Below are 19645 nucleotides of genomic sequence, written 5' to 3' on the forward strand. Positions count from 1 at the left end.
CCATCTATTACAAATTTACACACAAATTACCAAAACAAACTTTTGTTCTGTTAAACTGAAAGTCAGACAAGACCAGCTTACTTCTTGGACATTAACAAAACCTTAATTTTTTTCACTGCAGTGTAGGATTTTTCATAAAAATATCTGTCGGCCAAGAAGTCTAAAAATCTGGTTAGTGTAACTTTCTGGTCCCAGCCGAATCCCTTGAAGGCTCTATGTGGTTCAGCATGGCCCTTTACTTCTCTCAGCAGCAGCAGCAGAAGCAGACATAAGTTTAAATGGGGTTTAACGTCGCGTCCAAGATTATTGCACTTATATAGCGACGTGCATGCACGTGTGTGTGTTTGTGGCTGCTTGTACTAGTCAGGACTGATGCCGATTTATAGTGCTAGCACAATGAGATACCATGCCGCATTTTAACATGAATACCCCACTCAGACACAGTATACTGACTCCGAGCCGACCATTCCTTGTTTTAGCCCCTTAATGCCGAGCGCCAGACAGGGTAACAACAAGTACCATCTTTTAACGTCTTTTGGTATGACACGGCTGGGATCGAACCACGGATCTTCCGCTCTCCGGGCGGACGCTCTACCATTAGACCATGGAGGCAGTCAGCAGCAGCAGAAGCAGCATAGTGTTAGTATGCAGATATGGCTTACAAGCTGGAATGTCTGAGAATTGAGTTCCAAGTTGAAAATGGTTCTGTTGAAAAACAGTTCAGAGTGGACAAATGGTGGTTTGGAAGATGGTTTAGAGTAGAGGAATGATTGGTTGGGTGAAAAGTGGTTCCGAGTGAAGGAATGCTTGTGGTGTCAAAAGATGGTTGCAAGTGAAGGATTAGTTGTGGGGTCATTGTTTTTTAGCATGCTGACCCCTTTGAAGACAGATCAAATTATGAAGGTATCTTTCTTGGCGGCCAGGCTCTGGTCAGTAATGCCCAAAGTGAAGGAGTGCTTATGTTGACGTGTATGAAGGGGCAGGTAATGCAGAACCCAGGTGAAGCTGTAAGTCACTCTCTAGTGGATTTGTCCACGTGCATCAGACCAGGCATATTTCTGTCAGAGACCATCAACAAACAGGAGGATGCAGTGTGTGGTTATGTACAACCAGCAGACATTACATGTTTATCTCTGCTGTTACTACTCCTTCTGTCAACAGGTCATTGAGGAAACATGCTGACGCAGTGGTTCTTAATGGTAGGCGGTGGGACTTGGGTGCCATAAACTCCACAGTAACGGCAAAGAAATCCTTGTTGGCAGTTGTGATTACTCTCAGTCTGTAGAGGGCGCTGGTGAAATATGAAAACCTTTATACCTTCTGTCAACAAGGGAAATTATCACTGACAGGTTGAGATATATCTGGAAAATTGCTAATCCAAAGAGACTGGTTAGTACCTGATTCTGACTCCAGTTTCACAGGCTTGTGGTTGTAAGGCCTATCTATAAGTTCTCAGTTTAACATGTTTAAGGGGATCTATTGAATCAAAACTTTTTATAGAACGTTAAATAGTCTTACAAACTACATGTTTACACCAAAAGGACAAAAAATCTACCTCACTGCTGTCAAGACTATTTTGACTAACAACAAGCTCATATTGATACAGGTGAATATGTGTAAGGTCATTGAGGGACAATTCTACGTTTTCATGGATTTCATTGTCTGGTGGTGTATGGTGAAATCTAGTAATCTGCCAAACACTACAGAAAGAGTGGTCGTCTAAAAGTCAACTCTCCAATATGAAGTCTCGTCACATGATGACACCTCTGCTCATTAACTCTCGGTAATTTCCGGAATACATGTAGGTTTTTAACTTTTCTTTTGCTACTAGTATTGACTTCAGAATGTTTTTTCTTCAAGATACTTGTTTTTTATATGCTTAATCTATGATTTAATCCCATATTTAAAATGTACCTGGTTATGAGCTACAAAAGTTAACTTTAATCCCTATTTAAAACTAATAAGTGAATTAGTAATGGTACTAAACCTCAGTTTGGGGTTAAATTTTCTCTTTGAATTCAGTAGACTGTTAACTATCCAGGGTATTTCTAGATGTCAGAACCCACCGATCTCTTGAGAATATTCTGGCAATGATGTTATAGAGGTTTATATTCGTAACAGTTTTCAAACAATAGCTATCATTGTTAATAATTAAAAGGGAACTACCTATATGGTATAGTTTAAACACCACTGGAGTTTTGTTTGAAAAAAAATTTGAAATCTCAAGTAAGGGAAAAGTTGGGACTTTCAGCTGTGTTGACCAGTAAAAAATCAACAATAAAAGTCTGTTTATACACTTCAACTGTAAAAGTCAAGTCTTACAATTGAAATGTTAAACCTCCAAGCAGGTCCTAAAATTCAAATGTAAAACCACTCAGCATGCCTTACATGAAAGAAGTACCTCACACAAGGTTACAATGAGATACCTACAGAACGTTACGCTAGCTCACTGAGATACCATGCCGCAGTTTAACCTGAATACCCAACTCAGGCACAGTATACTGACTCTGAGCTGACCAATCTTTGTTTTAGCCCCTTAATGCCGAGCGCCAGGCAGGATAACAACAACATCTTTTGGTATGGCGCGGCCGGGTATCAAACCCCCGACCTTCCGCTCTCAGGGTGGATGCTCTACCATTAGACCACGTTGGCGAAACCCAAGAACTATTGAGGATATCACAAGAAGTTTCTACGCATGATTAGGGAACCTTAAAAAACACCAAAAAAACCTCAAAGTGATGCTTGGATTAATACACCAGAGGGATCATGGCAAACTATGAGAGTATGTAGATGCAAAACCTTTTGTGAGTCAAAAGTAAATGTAAAAAACAGATTGACTGTGTGTAGCTCCTTGTAAGCCACATTACCTTTGACTAGGTACATCCCTCAACACTGATGGTGAAGGAACAGAGGGGGTTGTCCATGTCACAGGCTTGACTGATGACCTGTCAAACTGTCAATCAAACTGTTAACTAGCCAATCAATCATGATGATGTCTTATGCAGTCTGAACAAGCTTACTTCTCTTCTAGTGCTGTTATACGGGTCATTTTGTGTTTCAAATTTGTTAAAATGTTTCATTTGAGGAGTGAGTTGGGTTTAAAGTTATTTCATTGATGTCAGGGAGTTCAAGAGTAATTTCAAAGGAAACCCATGTGGAAGGAGAAGTGCTTACTGATTTGGTGGAACCCACAAGTGATGTAGGGAGGTATGAGATGATGTGGGTTTTAAAGCTGCGTTCAAGATTATTGCGCTTATATAGTGGTGTGTGCATGTGTGCTTGCATGTGTGCTTGCATGTGTGCTTGCATATCAAAACTAATAATGGTTTTATAGTCTTAGCCCACCGATATACCATGCCACACTTTAGCTTGGAAGGGCGGTCGGGTAGCCTAGTGGTAAAAGCGTTTGCTCGTCACGCCGAAGACCCGGGTTCGATTCCCATGGGTACAATGTGTGAACGACGTTTCTGTTGTCCCCCACTGTGATATTACTGTAATATTGCTAAAAGCAGCGTACCATCAGGACTACCCGGACCCGTTGTTCATTAGTCAAGAGATAAATTGTTTCATGACAAAAATGCACTACATAAATACATGGTTACACGACAGTTTTAAGTCTCTAATGTTTGCATTTCTTTATAACTATGAACACGTTTCTTCTGACTTATATAAGTTTGAACAAAGCTAAAACTTCAGTCAACTTCAGTGAATGCATGACCACATCTTTTTATACGAGTATCGAAATATATTCTGCCAGGGCTGCTGTCAAACTATTCCGGACATTTTAGACCCATCTCTTGACACCAACAGGGTACGCGGGTAGGGTCAGGTAATAGGGGTGTGGGTACCTGTGGAGTAAATTTGGACTCGTCCCAGCCATAGTATGAGGACTGTGATCACAAATTTATTTTCAGTCTATACAAAAGACATAAGATTGCTTCTGGGGGTAGAGGGCAGAAGATATGTTGTATATCTCAGTAAATTAGGATGTTTGTTGATTTAAGATTCATGATATTTATAACATTAACTTCCTTATGCAAACATTGTTTATACTTTGTGCAATTTTGCTTGTTAAGGACAAGAAACATCAAAGTTTTTGTAAGTCTTATCGAAAACCGCCCAATCTCTGAATATAGATTTAACCCATTTATGATTTTAATAAGCATTCCCATTTGTCAAGGGTGTTCATTACAGTGAATACGATATATTCCATGGGTTCACAATTATGCAGGTGGGTCAACAAGACTGAAGGTCAAGTGAGTTTATCTCCTTGTGGTATATGGAACATCCATCTATTAACTTCTCTGCACAGGCTCAGGGCTCAGCATTATACTTCAGACGTATATCTAGCACCATCAAAGGATCCAGATTTGTCTTGTAGCGATATAATGAAAACAATTTTGTTTTAGAAAAATCTATTACAAAAACAAAATGGTGTAAAATCTTTTTGAATCTTCTTCAAAGAAACCACAAGGTCTCGGAATGTGAAATGTTGGTATGTGTCATAGCAGCACAGTGGGACTAAGATTTCTTTTTGCCAGAAAACAAACAACACTTAAATGTCAAAGAATAACTCCCAGGGAGCTGAAACTCTCTGAGGGAGTTAAAATGTTAGGTCGCATCAGCATGAAGATTTGCAGTCCATTATTTGGCATCAATATAAAATACCGTATTCAGCGTAATAAGCGCCCCGCTCTAATAAGCGCCCATGGCAATATTTAATAATATATTGGCTAGTGAACAATCCCAATTAGCACCCTTTCCGATTGATCAATGTACACAAGACTTTTATTATTCGTCTATAATACGCAGTCATGTGTTATATGCACCCTTAATTATGGGTAATTAAATTCTGGAAAATATATCAGTCATATAAACATTTCAGGCTGTCAGCATAAACCACAAAATTTACGATCTTTCAACTCTGTTTTATTTCACCAAAATAATATTCTAATTAGAGCCCCCTATTTAAAACAATGAACTCAATTGCCACAAAAGTAAGTGAGTTGGGTTTAACCTGTTTTAACCTTTATTTCGGTTATGTCATGGTGTGTCAGCTTAATGTGGGAGGAAAGCCTCAAGTGAAAACACAGGAGCATGGGTATGGTGCTGACAAACCTAGGAACATAATCGGGGTGAATCTGGATTTGTACCCACAATCATAGGTTTCCAAGGAACGCAGCTCTCCACTGCGAATTGTGGTGCCAAGATGATTCAGCCACCCATGCCCCCAGTTGTCAAAAGAGTGAGTGAGTATGGTTTTAGCAATATTTCAGCAGTATCACTGCATGGACACCAGAAAGGGCTTCACACGTTGAAAAAACAATTCACTGCAAATTCACAGCTAAACATGTTGAAATACAATTAGTTGAAAGACAAGAACACACAAGATTTTATCAACATTGTTCGTAAGAAAGGGTAAAGAATATGTATTAAAAAATCAATTATCTATCGGCATTGTTTCCCAATCGTGCTTCCGTGATGGTCTAACCCACAAGTTGGTTTACTTCATTCGCATAAGTAAAAAACTGGAAGTTGAAAAACATTCTAAATTTCCCCCTCCCCTGACCAAACTACATTGAACTTTAGCCTCAACATTTTGAAACCAACAAATAAAATACAGGTTCAGTCAGGAATCTGAGCAAAGACAATCCCATGTTATTGGTTTTAATATGACCCTCAGCCATCCTTAGAGTGAGTGAGTGGTTTTTCACTGCTTTAGCAATATTTCAGCAATATCATGGCGGGGGACACCAGAAATGGGCTTCACACATTGTACCCATGTCGAGAATCGAGCCCGGGTCTTCGGCATGATATGCGATCCTTTTAACCATAGGCTACTGATTTGTCCATCTTTCAACAACATGAAAATTACAAATTATTGTGATTAATAGTCCAGGGGCCCATTTCACAAAGAGATCTTTCCACAGGACATTAAACAAAAGCCACTACATTTATTGCAACTCCTATACTCTAACATACATGTAAAATAGTCGTAGCACTGAGATAACTTTGTGAAATAAACTATGCTGGACACATTGAAGCATTTCCCTCAAAATAATTTCCATTCATTTCAATCCATTAAATACACCATCAAATTCCTTTCACCACATGTATTGAAATAAATCTGTCAAAACTTTCACCTCAAAGCCAAAGGAAGAGTATTATGTCTTTCTGAAGTGTTAGTTATGCCAGGTGAGAGAATGAGACTGCTTGTCCGACAACTTCTACAGCCCTATACTTCATCCCTGTTTGTCAGGACAGCTTGATAAATGTGGCAGTGTTATTAACAGCAGAATGTGCGTGTTGTATGTGTGTAGTGTACAATGAGACAGAGGTTAGGGTTGCAGGGATCACTGCCAGCTGATGGTATGCAGGAACAGAGACGAAGGTGCTGGTGTTCTTGCTTTGATGGAGAACCTGTGCAAGACAAAAGCATGCCTCCTTTAATTTGAGTGGTCTTGGGTTTCTGGTTTGGATGAGAACAGTTGTCTCTACCAGCACTGAAGACTCAGATTTGTAATGAACTCCATTCTTTGTCATGATATGCTGCTATTTGTGTCAGTACATAAGGTGAGGTGGAATGGGGTTTAACGTCGTCTCAAGATTATCGCGGCCATTACTTACATAGCGACATGTGTGGAAGTGTGGCTGCTTGTACTCATTCGGACTAATGCCAGTTTTGTAGTGCTAGCCCACTGAGATTCTATACCACAGTTTTAGTATGGATACCCCACTCAGACACAGAATACTAACTCCGATACTAAGTCCTTATTTTATCCCCTTAATGTCAAGCTCCAGGCAGGGCAACAACATGTACCATCTTTTAGTTAGACATGGCTGTTATTATTACCCTGAGCTGACCAGTCCTTGTTCTATCCCCTTCATGCTGAGCACCAGGCAGTGCAAAAACAAGTACCATCTTCTAGTAAGACATGGCCGTTACTATGATCCTGAACCAACCAGCCTTTGTTCTATCCCTTAAATGCCGAGCACCAGGCAGAGCAACAACAAGTACCATCTTTTAGTAACTTGTGGCCGTTAATGAAACAGTCTTCCTCTCTCGGGGTAGATGCTCTTTCCACTTGACCATGAAGGCAGTCGTCGATACATTAAATGGTACTTGAGTCAAGATATGTACCACGATACTTAATTTGTACTGTATTTGTGTGACATTCTCCATGTTCCATGTGGCTGGCTGGCCAGGGGATGTTGTTATCAATGACCTTAACAGCATGAGGTTAATTGGGGCTGATTCTAATCATCATCTTGTGAACAAACAGAGTATTCTGTTTCAGACACATGAAAATCCGGGGTAGAGTAGGTCTTCAGCAACCCATGCTTGCCATAAAAGGTGACTATGCTTGTCGTAAGAAGCGACTAACGGGATCGGGTGGTCAGGCTCGCTGACTTGGTCGATGCATGTAATCTTATCCCAATTGCCTGGATCGATGCTCATGATGTCAATCACTGGCTTGTCTGGTCCAGACTCAATTATTTACAGACCGCCGTCACATAGGTGGAATATTGCTGAGTGCTGCGTTAAACAACAAACAAACATTCTGTTTCATGACAAGCCAAAAGGCAATGTTAGGCCCTTTAGTTCACAGGCTGGGTTATTGTAAGACTTCGTAAATATTACTTTTTGAAAAAGAACACAAAAGTAAAACATGACTCAAGACTTTTATTCTATAAGATTAATAAAGGGTACGTTTGTGATGAATTGCTACGTCAGTGCATTGTGACACTCCTACTCTAAACTGTGGCACACCTCCTTGGCGTAGTGGCTAGAGCGTAGAGCGTAACATTAGTGGTTGATCTCCGGACACACTTCATACCAAAAGATGTTAAAAGACGGTACAGTGGAACTCCACTCCCCAGATAATTGGAAACCTCACATACTGGACAATATTTATGTCAAATGAAATATATACACCTTAACATTCTTCTTTTATCCAGACATTCTGTTACCAAATCTGGATAGTGAAATTCAGTTACCAACAGTGCAAGTTACACACTATTTTGTGTTTCACTGACCAGACAGCTACAACACTTGATGATGTTTGTTTTGCAATTAAATTCCTGGCAGCCAACATCAAAAGTTTTATGTGTCATGCGATTACCGTGTCAATTAGTGACATGAAGAATGAGCATAATAATAACATTTTTATGAAGTGTCACGTGTGGTACACATGATGTATCGGAATGTGAACCTGAACATGTGACGTTTAAACAGAACATTTACACGAGAAGAAACATACGAGTTCAAAGTCGCCACCGTTTGGTCATATAAATCCAATATTTTTAAAAAAAACTTCAAAGTCGCAAAGATGCACAACACACTCACAACCACCAAAATCTTCGTCACCACCATGAACAGTCTGGATGGCACAGATTAAACTTGTTTTCACTTCAAAGAAAAACATTCGAGCTTCATAACTTTCATTTCCTGCATTTCATTGTGGTAATGTGTAAAGGCCATTGCTCACGGGCTACATCCGGTGAACATCCTGGCAAAAAAAATCCGGAAAATACAACATCACATATTTATATGCTTTGAACATATTGTTTAGACATTTAAATCATAAAAAATAATGCTAAAATCAAACCTAATAACGTATTTAGCCCGAAAGTGCTCTTGCAATTTTGCATAGAGAACAAGAAAATATATTAAAGAGGTAGACATTTGTAGATTAATATATAAATATGTCATGTTCTCTGAACACTTATTCCCCAAAAGTAGGAGTGATGTCATTTTAATGTTTGTTTCAACCAAGTGGCATTATTACATCCGAGAGGCTCATACAACAAATGTCAAACACAAGTTAACTCCCTTTCTTCATAGCAGCCTACAGATAACAGTGCGGGTCAAATTCTCTACTTCAATCCAGGACACTGGACATTGCGGAGCTAAATCTCAGCCTGTGTGAAGAAACGTTATAGTTATAACCCCTTGTTCATGTCACATTCTGAAAGTGATCCCCGATGCCGTGTGCTTATGTTGTTTGTGACAATGTAAGCAGGATTCAGGTTACAGGGAGTGTAGCTGGATAAGGGTGTGGTCTCAGAGAATAGGAGTATGTCAGCTTTATGAATTGCCTTAAGGTGCGGCTTGTGAGGTAAGCTATTTTGTTTATGTCATGTTTCTTGCATGTTGAATGGTAGGATATGGTACAAATGTTTGTTCGTAGTTTTGTAGCAGATTAATATAGTTTGACCAGGACAAGTCCCGTGTATAAAGATTTTTTACCAGCACATCCCATTTTGGGATTTTTGACAAACACTTCCCAAATTGACACTTTCTGTATATGCTCTTCCTTTTCTGATGCTGTTTGTGAAATATATAGAGATTTGTTTTTTTAATAGTGAGTGTGGTTTTATGCCACTTTTTTTAGCAATATTCCAGCAATATCACAGCGAGGTACACCAGAAATGGGCTTGTACCCATTTGGGGAATTGAACCCAGGCCCTCGTCATGACGAGTGGATGTTTTAACCATTAGGCCACCCCCACCGCCCCTCAGGTTTTTAATAATATATACAAACAACATGATACAAAACAAGTTGAAATTTCAAATATGTGTGTGCGTGAGTGCCTCCATCGACTCATCACTTGTTCTCACATAATTCTATTGAATGCTGTTATTAGTCCCATATTATCTTCTGTGTGCATTTATGAATGTTCAGTTATGAGAAATATGTTATATTTGAAGTATATATTCTGTACCCGGATCCTTGGAGTGTTTTGTACATTATCTTGAATCTATGAGAATACTCATTTAATTCAAATTTAGGTTATGTCAAAGTTCATGCTTTAAGCTTTCGGAAACTGGGGTTAGCTGGCTTTCTATAGGTAGAGTTACCCAGTAACAGTATCAAGAATCAAGCATCAAGAATGTTATTGTACCGAACACCTTCGTAGGGCAGGGTATGGACTGACAGTTAGACCCAGAAATCTTATGTTACACAATACCAACATTCTTGCTCTTAAAATAAAACAAATAATTTTTCTGATGCTGATTTCATGGAATAGAGCTGGCTAGGCTTGCTTTTGTTTGCATATCGAGATTGGGTGGGTTTTTTTCATAAAATAAATATATTCCACAGTCATGGTGCAGGACAAGGCAGGGTACAAACTATCTATATTTGGGAATAAATATAATTAAAGACATGAAATGTCTAGAGATATTATCTATTATTTTCATTCACGGCACATAAACAATTATATATATCATAAGGTGGCTGACAGCCTACACCTCATGCTTGTTGTAAGGGTTGACTAACAGGATCGGGTTGTCAGACTCACTGACTTGGTTGATGCATGTCGTTGTATCCCAATTGAGTGGATTGATGTTCAGGATGTCAATCACTGGATTGTCTGGTACAGACTTGATTATTTACAGACCGCCGTCATATAGGTGGAACATGGCTGAGTGCAGCATTAAACAAACAAACAAAACAAAACAAAACTTAGTGTAGATACTGTATTGATAAGTCAATTGTTGTAAAGATTTAATGTCATATCTAAAAGTCGTCTACAAGATAGGTTCTATTTATAAAGAGATAATTCTTCTTACATATTTTCCTTTACAGAACAGGGGCTCAATATACTTGCAAACAAACATTTTGTTATCATTTTGGCAGTTTAATAAATCTAGTGTTTGAAGAAGTAACTGTCTTTCATAACTTTAATTCAGACAGTTCAGAAGGAAGTGTTTTTCATCTTCTACCTTCTTCTACCAGTGTGTGTGCATGGTGGTAACTAGACTTGTACAAGTCTCTAAGGCAATAATCATTAGTTTAAATAGTAAGTTCTAGATTATGTAAATAATAAGAACAAGTTGTCCCTTTAAGAAACTGGAATCCTTATCGACTCTTGCCTATTTGCAGGATAGAATTACTACACATCCATGGATTTTGTTTTCATTGCAGACTTGGAGTAAGGCTAGGTGGTAACCAGGGGCGGTATTCATAAAAGAACTTAAGTCTGAAAAAAACCTTAAATCTTGAAAATAACTAAGTTTTTTACCTTATCTGACTTAATTTTTAAGATTTTACTTAAGTCATATTCATGAAGCGACTTAGGCTTAAGTTTTACCAATTTCTGTCTTAAATCTTAAGACTGGGTAGGGGTAGGCTTAACTACAAGGTGTTTGACTTAAGTCAGTAAACAAAATGGCTGCCGTACCGCTAGGTCGTCGTTCGTTTCATCAAAGAAGACAAAGTCTTGTTGAATACAACGATGAGGAGTTGATACGGCGATACCGTTTAGATGGAAATGGCATTAGGTACGTAGCTAATTTAATAGCAGCTGACGTGGAGCCTGCAACCAACCGTAACCACGCACTTGACGAGGTACAAAAGACGCTGATCACATTAAGGTACTTTGCAACGGGAAAGTTTCAGTTGTGTAATGCAGATGATCAAGGTGTCACCCAGCCCACCATTTCCAGAGTTGTAAATCAGTGTATCACCAGTTTGTCATCTGAAAGGATTGTGAAACAGTTTGTCCGCTTCCCACTGCAACTCGGGGACATTAGGCGTCACCAAACAAACTTCTATCACATTGCGAACTTTCCCGGAGTTGTCGGGGTGATCGATGGAACCCACGTACAAATCCAGGCACCAACAGTAAACGAAAATGAATACGTAAACCGTCATCACTATCATAGCATAAATACGCAGATCGCTTTTGACAGCGACGACAGAGTCATTGACGTTGTTGCTCGTTGGCCGGGATCGACACACGATTCACGTATGTTGACAAACAGCGGGCTCTACCAGCTTTTCGAGCGCAATGTTCTCCCCATCGGATGTCACCTCCTCGGTGACAGTGGTTATCCCTGCAAGAAGTGGCTACTTACCCCTTTCCTAAGACCATTGCCGGGACCACAAACAAACTACAACAGGTATGTAAAGTTTCATGTTACGTTGCCGAGCGTAATCAACAACTTAGAGTGATGTCCCTTATATTTGCCTCGATTACATATTTGCCCCTCTTTTTTCATAGAGCACAAACGCAATATTTGGTCTGGATAATCGAAGCAATTACAAAAATTACTAAAACATTCTTAATAAAATACGGAATATTATTCACACCATAACCATATGTTTTTATTTCAACATCTATTATTATGTCTTTGTTAGTTGTTCTAAATGTACAAGTAATCATGTGCTGCTTTGGTAAATATGCTGAATATTGGTGGTAATTAGGAATATTTTTTTTTAAACATTACCGGTATGAATTGCCTACATAATCCGAAGTGTAAATTATTGTTTTCACATGATCAAAATTATTTCTTCAACAAGTGACATTTATCAATAAAAAGATAAATATATATTTCTTAAACCCTGTTGAAGATTAATGTTACAGGTTACACTCTGATATGTTATGTTATTTTCAGGTCACACAAAAGAACCAGGAGCACCGTTGAGAGGGCCATCGGTCAACTCAAACGCAGATTTCCTGTTCTCCATGGGGAAATCAGGTTAAAACCTGAGAAGGCTTGCAAGGTAAAAATTATGATCAACAAATGTTAATTTGTGTGCACTATTTATTTGCCACACAAATAAGTTAAACAGAACAAAAATGTAACAAGGCTAAATGACAATAGATATATAAAATAACAATTCCTAGAGAGGAAAGCAATGATTGAAAAAAGCAACAAGATTTTATTGAGTTACATAATTATTTCAAACATGGTTGTTTGAATTTATGTTAACAAATGCCATTGAGAATATGAAAAGAACAATGCAGTGGCTCATCATCTATTAAAGTTTGTACATGGACATGAACATGTTCAGATTGACTTGTATCTAAATCAAGTGAATATATAGTGAATATATATATACAGTTTGGTATTTAAGGCAATAACAGGGCAGTTGTAGATTGGTAATGACTAGGAGCAGATAAGGGAAATGATGGGGTTGTATGAACTTATTCGTTATTTACAGTAATATTTGTATGTTCAACTGAGGCCAGGTAAAAGCCTAAATGTTAAGTGTAATGATGTTAATTTATCATTAATGATTTCATATTTTAGGTGATAATAGCATGTGCTGTCCTACACAATATTTGCAAGGACAGAAATATCCCAGTTCCACCCACTGATGGGCATGATGGACTTGGCAGGCTTGATGGGCAGAATGGAGCTCAAGCAGTGACTGCTCCACCAGTAGCTGCACTCCGATACCGGGAGCACTTTGCCAATACCAACTTTCCATGTAAGATTATTTTATTTTAATTTTCAACATTTCCTCATAACAAATCCAATTTGTATCAGCAGTACATTCTTTGCAAAGTATCTTTAGTTTTTAATCATCTTAATTAGCCCTCACCCTCTTAAATATACAATATTCTAAATGCAATGTAGTGAATGTACTATTTCTCAAAAATGTTCCACAATGGTCTTTCTACCAGAATCTGTTGTATCATAACATTGGGCTTACCGGTAGTATGTATTGTGACATTAAATATTCAAATATATAAATAATTCTTTAATGCCCAAACAACATGGATGATACTTTTAGCTAATTCAGTTTCGTGATTTTCAATTTAAGGTATTCCTTTTTCAAAGTGAGGCATTCGATTTCAAGCTTTAATTTTTGCTTCAACAGAGTTTCCACGGTTGGTGAAGTGAGGGTCCCTGTGACATCTGGCTCCTTGGAATACATGTTGGCTCCTTCTGGTTGAGGATGTGGATCTGACATGGCAGTGTCATAAATCTCCCTGAAACAGAAAATATTAAAGTTTTAATTGTAATTTTCACATAAATGTTCTTTTCAATTTCAACAAGCCTGTTGTTTTGTGTTATTATAATGAGAACATTTACATTTATAATCATATCTTAATTGTTTAAATAACAATTGACTTAATTTGTGCACAATTGAGGTGTTGATATTATAAAAAAATATACATTTATACTAAGTTTTCAAATAATAATTAGGTCCACAGCAAGTGGTTTTATAAGTTATTCTTGGTGTAACATTTATAAAAAATTTCATGTGATTACAGAACAGCAAGTTATACATATTAGGATCCAGGGAAAATGCAAATACCAAATATTAGTAGTTTCAGTTAAAGCTTTTTAGATAGATGCTAGCCTAGCTAAGGTAACATGAACCTATCTCCCAGACATACTATTCAACAAGACAAAAGTTATGTATACATGGTTTTATAGATTCAAAGCTTTTAGATAAAAACTAGCCAAAGGTAACAAGATCCCATCTCCCAGACATAATATCTAATAAGACAAAAGATAGTGTTATAGATTGCCTTGAACTATTTTAATTAAGCAAATCTGTCATCACCTATACTAGAATAACATTCAGAAAATACTTCAATTTGGACTCATTAAGGATAAGCCATATACAAGCTCGTCTATAGTGATACCATAATCCCTTTCCAAGCACCCAGTATTTATGTCAGAACAGAACCATGATAATTTTCTAACCCGAAAGGTATCTCATATCATTGATGTACCTGTCAGTAGGTGGCATCAGATCCAGCACCTGCAGCATTGTCGTGTCAATTGAACCTGGCACACCAGTTAGGGTCACGTTGTCCTGGCCTAAGATATCAATGACTGCATTGGTCACTGGGCTGATTGGTGCTGGTGCTGGTCCACCTCCTGTATAAACATTTAATTACAAACTGTAATTTTTTATATCGTTTAAAATTTTATTATATATGTTCGTTAATGGAAGGGATAAGACAATAAAATTTCTAATCATCATCATTATCTAAATGTATTTTGGAAATGATATTCTTCATACAAAAATACACAGAACATTATGATTGATAATTGATCTATTGGTAATACCGTATTTATAATGACCATTGATAGAAGAGTTGTCATGCAATAACCCTGACTTGTATACAGTATGTATGAAGGGAAGAAAAGTACTTGCCAGTTCCTTTTGTCAGTTTCCCAAATTCGGAGTACTTGTGTTTTGCCTGGCTTTTCACGTTCTTCCATTTTTTTTCCACCTCTTCCTTTGTTCTCGGGTGTGAACAAGAGGAATTGAGGGTAGCTGTAATAACCTGTAGAGTTAAGGGAAAGTAGTAAGTGTCTTACAATTGTGGAAATATGAAGATAATAAGGGGCTAAACAGTTTGTGAGGGTGCTGAGATTATATTAAAAAAGTAGTCTGATCCCAAATATATATAAAAAATATTTTTCTCAAGTTAATTTATTCAGCCGACAATTAAGATGTTAATATTTTGGATATCACTTCAAGATTTCATATTTAGCCCCAAGTCTGCTGCAAGGGCACTGTCAGTAAAATAAACCTCAAATTGGAAATAACAAATGTCCCAGTTTATCATAGTAATAGAATATGTTATGGCAAAAGTAGAGGTGACTTAAATTCCACTGATAACAGAACCAATCACCAATAGTGATGATTTCATGCTCAGTGGTAGAATGTTGCATTAAATCTACATGCAGTGGTAAATACTAGTGAAAATATTGTTACTGAAAATCAGCAAGTTGATTACAAGTTGGACAGGTGATTTATTATGGGGGTGTGAGGTATTTGTTATACTAATATTTAAATAACGTTAGATTTAATCGATTTAAAAAAAATATTATTTCCTCCAGCAGGCTCCCTCTCCACCCCTACCCCACAACAAATTGCAAGTCCCTTAATCATGCATTTATAATCGCTTGATTGGCGTACTAATATATCTCGAATAAGTTAAATTAGTAGATGAACACTGCTAAAATATAACTTCATAAAACTCATGTCTGGTGTAAATACTACATTTGTGTACAACGACTGCCTGAGTGACTGACAACAAGTGTCACTGTACCTGCCACGCCTCTTGACGCCTCGCCGATGTCACGCCCGGACCAAACTTTCCTTCCAACACATGTACATTTGCTTTCACTAGTTCCGTCAACAGTAAAACCTCCTCTTTCGTCCAGTTAGGCTTCCTCTTCTTCATATCGACCTCTGACATGACGTTGGCAATGTGGACAAAGTTTCGCTGTGTGTGTCGTCTGCCGTAAATAGCAACCGGGAAATCCCACCGAAAAAGACGTTCACACCTTTTTTTTAAAGAGTTCCACCGGAAGTTTAAAAATAGCCGGGATTCACCCTAGTGATCACGCGCGTACGTACTACGAAACTGACTTAGTTTTTCTTTTGAGACTTAGCTAAGTTTCGGACTTAGCATCTTTATGATTATCAACTTAAGTCTCAGACTTAGCTAAGTCAGATTTCTAAAACTTAAGTTTACACTTAAGAAAAATCTTAGTTTCTTTATGAATACCGCCCCAGAATTGCAGCCATGGAGTCATTGTTGTGGCCCATGTAACACGATATGTAGTCAGCTAGCCAGGACCAGGACAACCAAAGCCTGTGACATTGCATAACTTATAATTGATGTCAGTTGACAGGCGTTCACTGTGCAAATCAACCTATATGGATTAGACATGCCTGAACAACATCTGTTACCTTACACTACTGATAAATCATTAAGTAGAGGGGAATGTCCGAGTAACTCTCCATTCCTTAAAAATAATGGAGCAGAGGCCCCGCAGGGGCCGAGGACCATTATTTTTAAGGAATGGAGAGTTACGAGGATATTCCCCTACTTAAAACTCATCCCTACTTTTAAACTTTGTTTTCGGAAAAAATAGAAATATTCACTTGTAAATAAAAATTTTAAAAAAGTTCCGTCTGTTCCAAGTGGAAATTAATTCAAATGTTGCTTCAAGATAATGTACAGTTGACAAGCAACTCTCCATTCCTGAAAAATAATGGAGCGTTCAAACAATGGAATGACGTCACAGATGTCAATGATCCAGTGTAATATACCGGGGTAACACTAAAATGAAATTCTGAAAAATAAATATTTAAAAAAAATACTTGGTTGTATTAAAAAAGGATTTCAACATATGCATTTGCTTTCTTTTAAACATTTTAAAAATTGTTGGGGGTAAAAGGCTTTGGTTCATTATATATACAAATTTACCTTCGTCATTAAAGTTATATAACCAAGGGTTATTTTCATATGCTGCATTAAAAAGATTGAAAGGCAAATGATCTAAAAAAATTAAACTCATTTTCAATCATTTGGTAAAATACAATATTTTCAAATTCTCTCTGAAAGTTGCACAAGAAGCTTGTTTCAACATGCAAGGGTGATATACCACATTATGGTACGAATGTGGACGCAGTGCGCTGTATCTGGGATAATCCTCCATATGCCTCTATAATAAGCCAAGTGTCAGTTTGGCCTATTTGGCAAGATATCCATGCCATTTATTTGCATAGTCCGGTTTAGTTACATTACAAATTTTAAGATGTCAATCTAATAAAATGTTAAATGTTCTTAATAAAGATTAGACATCCATGTTATAAAATATATCGAAATACATTTGTTGGTTATATTGATGAAACTTTACATAAATTCAAATGAATGAGGTGTTTTATGGTATTAAATGCTTTTAACCACAATGATATTAGAGTATAGTAGTTCTAGTGAAATGTACATTGTGCTATACACAACTATCATTGTTTGGGCTGGGAAAGTAACGACAGAACTGAACAGTCTTCCAGTTTATCATGATGTGGATTATGCAGTCAGGGATGTATTTAGACCTGCTCGGAGGCTGATATGGCGGCCCAAGGCAGGGTGTGGCAGAGAAAACTTAGAACTAATATTTCCCAATTCATGTTGTTATTGCTATTAACAAAAAGCGAACAAAACCTTTTCCATAATCATATGAAATCTCTGAAAAAGATAAGTCCTTTGTAGGATTCCAGCTATGTATTGTTATTTTCTTTGATAAGATGATTTGTATTCACTGATAACAGGGCTTATAAAGAGTAAAAGGCTTTTATGCTTAGTTTGACAATATTTCATTGCAATGTTAAAATACCACTGAAATTAAGAAGAATGAAAAATATTTGTTTCGATTTTTGAACAAACAAGTTTGTTTTGTCCATTTTGAGTGCACTTAGTGCAAGGGCACTTAGTTAGGAATCCTAAATAATCGAGCAATTATGATTCACTTGCGGAATCAGTGAATCGAACCATATCCTTCCATGAACTGAATTCATTATTCATGGTCACTAGAATCGAATATTTACAAAAAAAATTATTTAAAAGAGTTTTTACTTGTAGTCGTCTGTTATTTATCAAAGCAAGATATGCAAAATGGAATGTATACAAGCCATGCAGTAGTCTGTTGTGTGGCTTATCTACAGCTCCACCTCAGTTAAATGGCTGATTGTCAACGCTCATCAGATGTTTAGGACCCCAAAGGTAGCGTTGTAGCGAGTAAATAAAAAATTGTATTAGGTACCCTATATTCGTGATGCGTATCGTATTCGTCTGATAGTGTATTTGTTGCAGCCCTACTAAATAAGTCCTTTCCCTGTTTATCTCGGTGACACTTGACATGCATCTGAAACCTCTGCCCCACCCACCTCTGTAATAAATGACTGGTCCTTTATACCGATACTTTTAAAACATATTAACTAATCATCCTATATGTGCTTCTACGGATGCATCTCCTGTGTTTTCCTGATAATTCAGGTCCTGGTTTGAGTAGGAAATGTATGAATTTTGCTTTATTTGGTTTACTCAAGTGAAGTAGGAAGTGTCCAAGTGGATCGAGAGTAGGATCTGGTTGCCCACAGGATAGACTAACATTTAGTCTCTGAAATCTTATATTACACAATATCCGACTTGACTCTGGCAGGCGATCTGGGTGTTGCACCACCGTATCATGCATTTTACAGTATGGGAGCTGAAGCATGGACATAGTGGATTTGTGAGGGTATTCATGTCAAATTTTTGCTTTCAAATTGTCAGCTTCATTTTGACTTCACATAAAAACATCTGGATTAGGTGGTATTGTATCGAAATATTTGGCTGAAGAAGACTCATGAAACTTCCACTCAAGCCAGGTTTGCTAAATTTGCTCTGTAATGCTTCAAAATCCCACTCACTCACTCACTCACTCACTCACTCACTCACTCACTCAGTAGCCTTCTCGTTCCTTGCTATAATCCACATTATCATTACAGTGTTCCCTCCCACACCTTTCTGTCACAAAATCAGCCAATAAAGTACAAAATACCCATCAGTCATGCGTACTTGTGTATTCAACGTCTGATGCCTGGAGCCATTTTCATCTGAAGGCCTATCGGCTCATTCCTCACCACTTGAACTCTTGCAGATCATGGGCTGCGATGAGTGTGACAATAGATATTGTGATCACTCATAATGTCTGTCGACCATGACTTCACATAACCTTTGTAAGTGTCTGTCACTTATTCCCCAATTTCCGCTTATTTTCGTAGCCATTTATTCATGACTACCGGTAGGTAAATTTCCACTTGGTTTGGCAGTGTGGTAGATTGGCATACAGACCCTGAAACAAATATATCCAATACAGCTCATGCAAGTCTATAATGTTTGGCAAGTCTAGATAACTGCAGTATCTGGAAAGTGAAAATGAAGAAGGTCTCTGGGCTCCTTTTTGTTATATTTTATAACTATGATTTAACAACTGTGTTTTCTGTTAAATATGTTCATATCCAATTTGGAAATTGTTGGCTATAGACAAGGGGTAGAATATTAGCCTCAGAGAACTGCTAGTTAAGTCCTGAAAAGAATAAGAAACATA

The 19645-nt window shown here is 37.6% G+C and overlaps 3 protein-coding genes across 4 annotated transcripts in view; 2 read left to right on the forward strand and 1 right to left on the reverse strand.

Moving 5' to 3' along the window:
* LOC139463940 (beta-1,3-galactosyltransferase 1-like) overlaps positions 1-19645 on the forward strand; it is a 91539-nt gene that overhangs the window by 46537 nt on the left and 25357 nt on the right. The window contains exon 1 of one of the 2 annotated variants that reach the window (XM_071245401.1): positions 8861-9119. The exons of the other annotated variant lie outside the window; for it this stretch is intronic. Within the exon in view, the coding sequence (XP_071101502.1) occupies positions 9091-9119 (29 nt within the window). The 5' untranslated portion in view covers positions 8861-9090. Of the gene's footprint in view, positions 1-8860; positions 9120-19645 lie in introns of those variants that run through there. 2 annotated transcript variants of the gene reach the window in all.
* On the forward strand, positions 11175-13243 carry LOC139463485 (putative nuclease HARBI1). The gene is made up of 3 exons (XM_071244757.1): positions 11175-11908; positions 12404-12512; positions 13043-13243. The coding sequence occupies exons 1-3, from the start codon at positions 11175-11177 to the stop codon at positions 13241-13243; spliced, it is 1044 nt and encodes a 347-aa protein (XP_071100858.1).
* LOC139463486 (nuclear apoptosis-inducing factor 1-like) lies at positions 12667-15963 on the reverse strand. Its single transcript, XM_071244758.1, has 4 exons — positions 15814-15963; positions 14910-15042; positions 14482-14629; positions 12667-13728 (listed from the first exon to the last, which is right to left on the reverse strand). Exons 1-4 carry the CDS (start codon positions 15961-15963, stop codon positions 13530-13532), a joined length of 630 nt encoding a protein of 209 aa, XP_071100859.1. The 3' UTR covers positions 12667-13529.

This window comes from Haliotis cracherodii, unplaced genomic scaffold (assembly GCF_022045235.1).
Source record: "Haliotis cracherodii isolate W230 unplaced genomic scaffold, xgHalCrac1.p SCAF_16, whole genome shotgun sequence".
Classification (NCBI taxonomy): Eukaryota; Metazoa; Mollusca; class Gastropoda; order Lepetellida; family Haliotidae; genus Haliotis; species Haliotis cracherodii.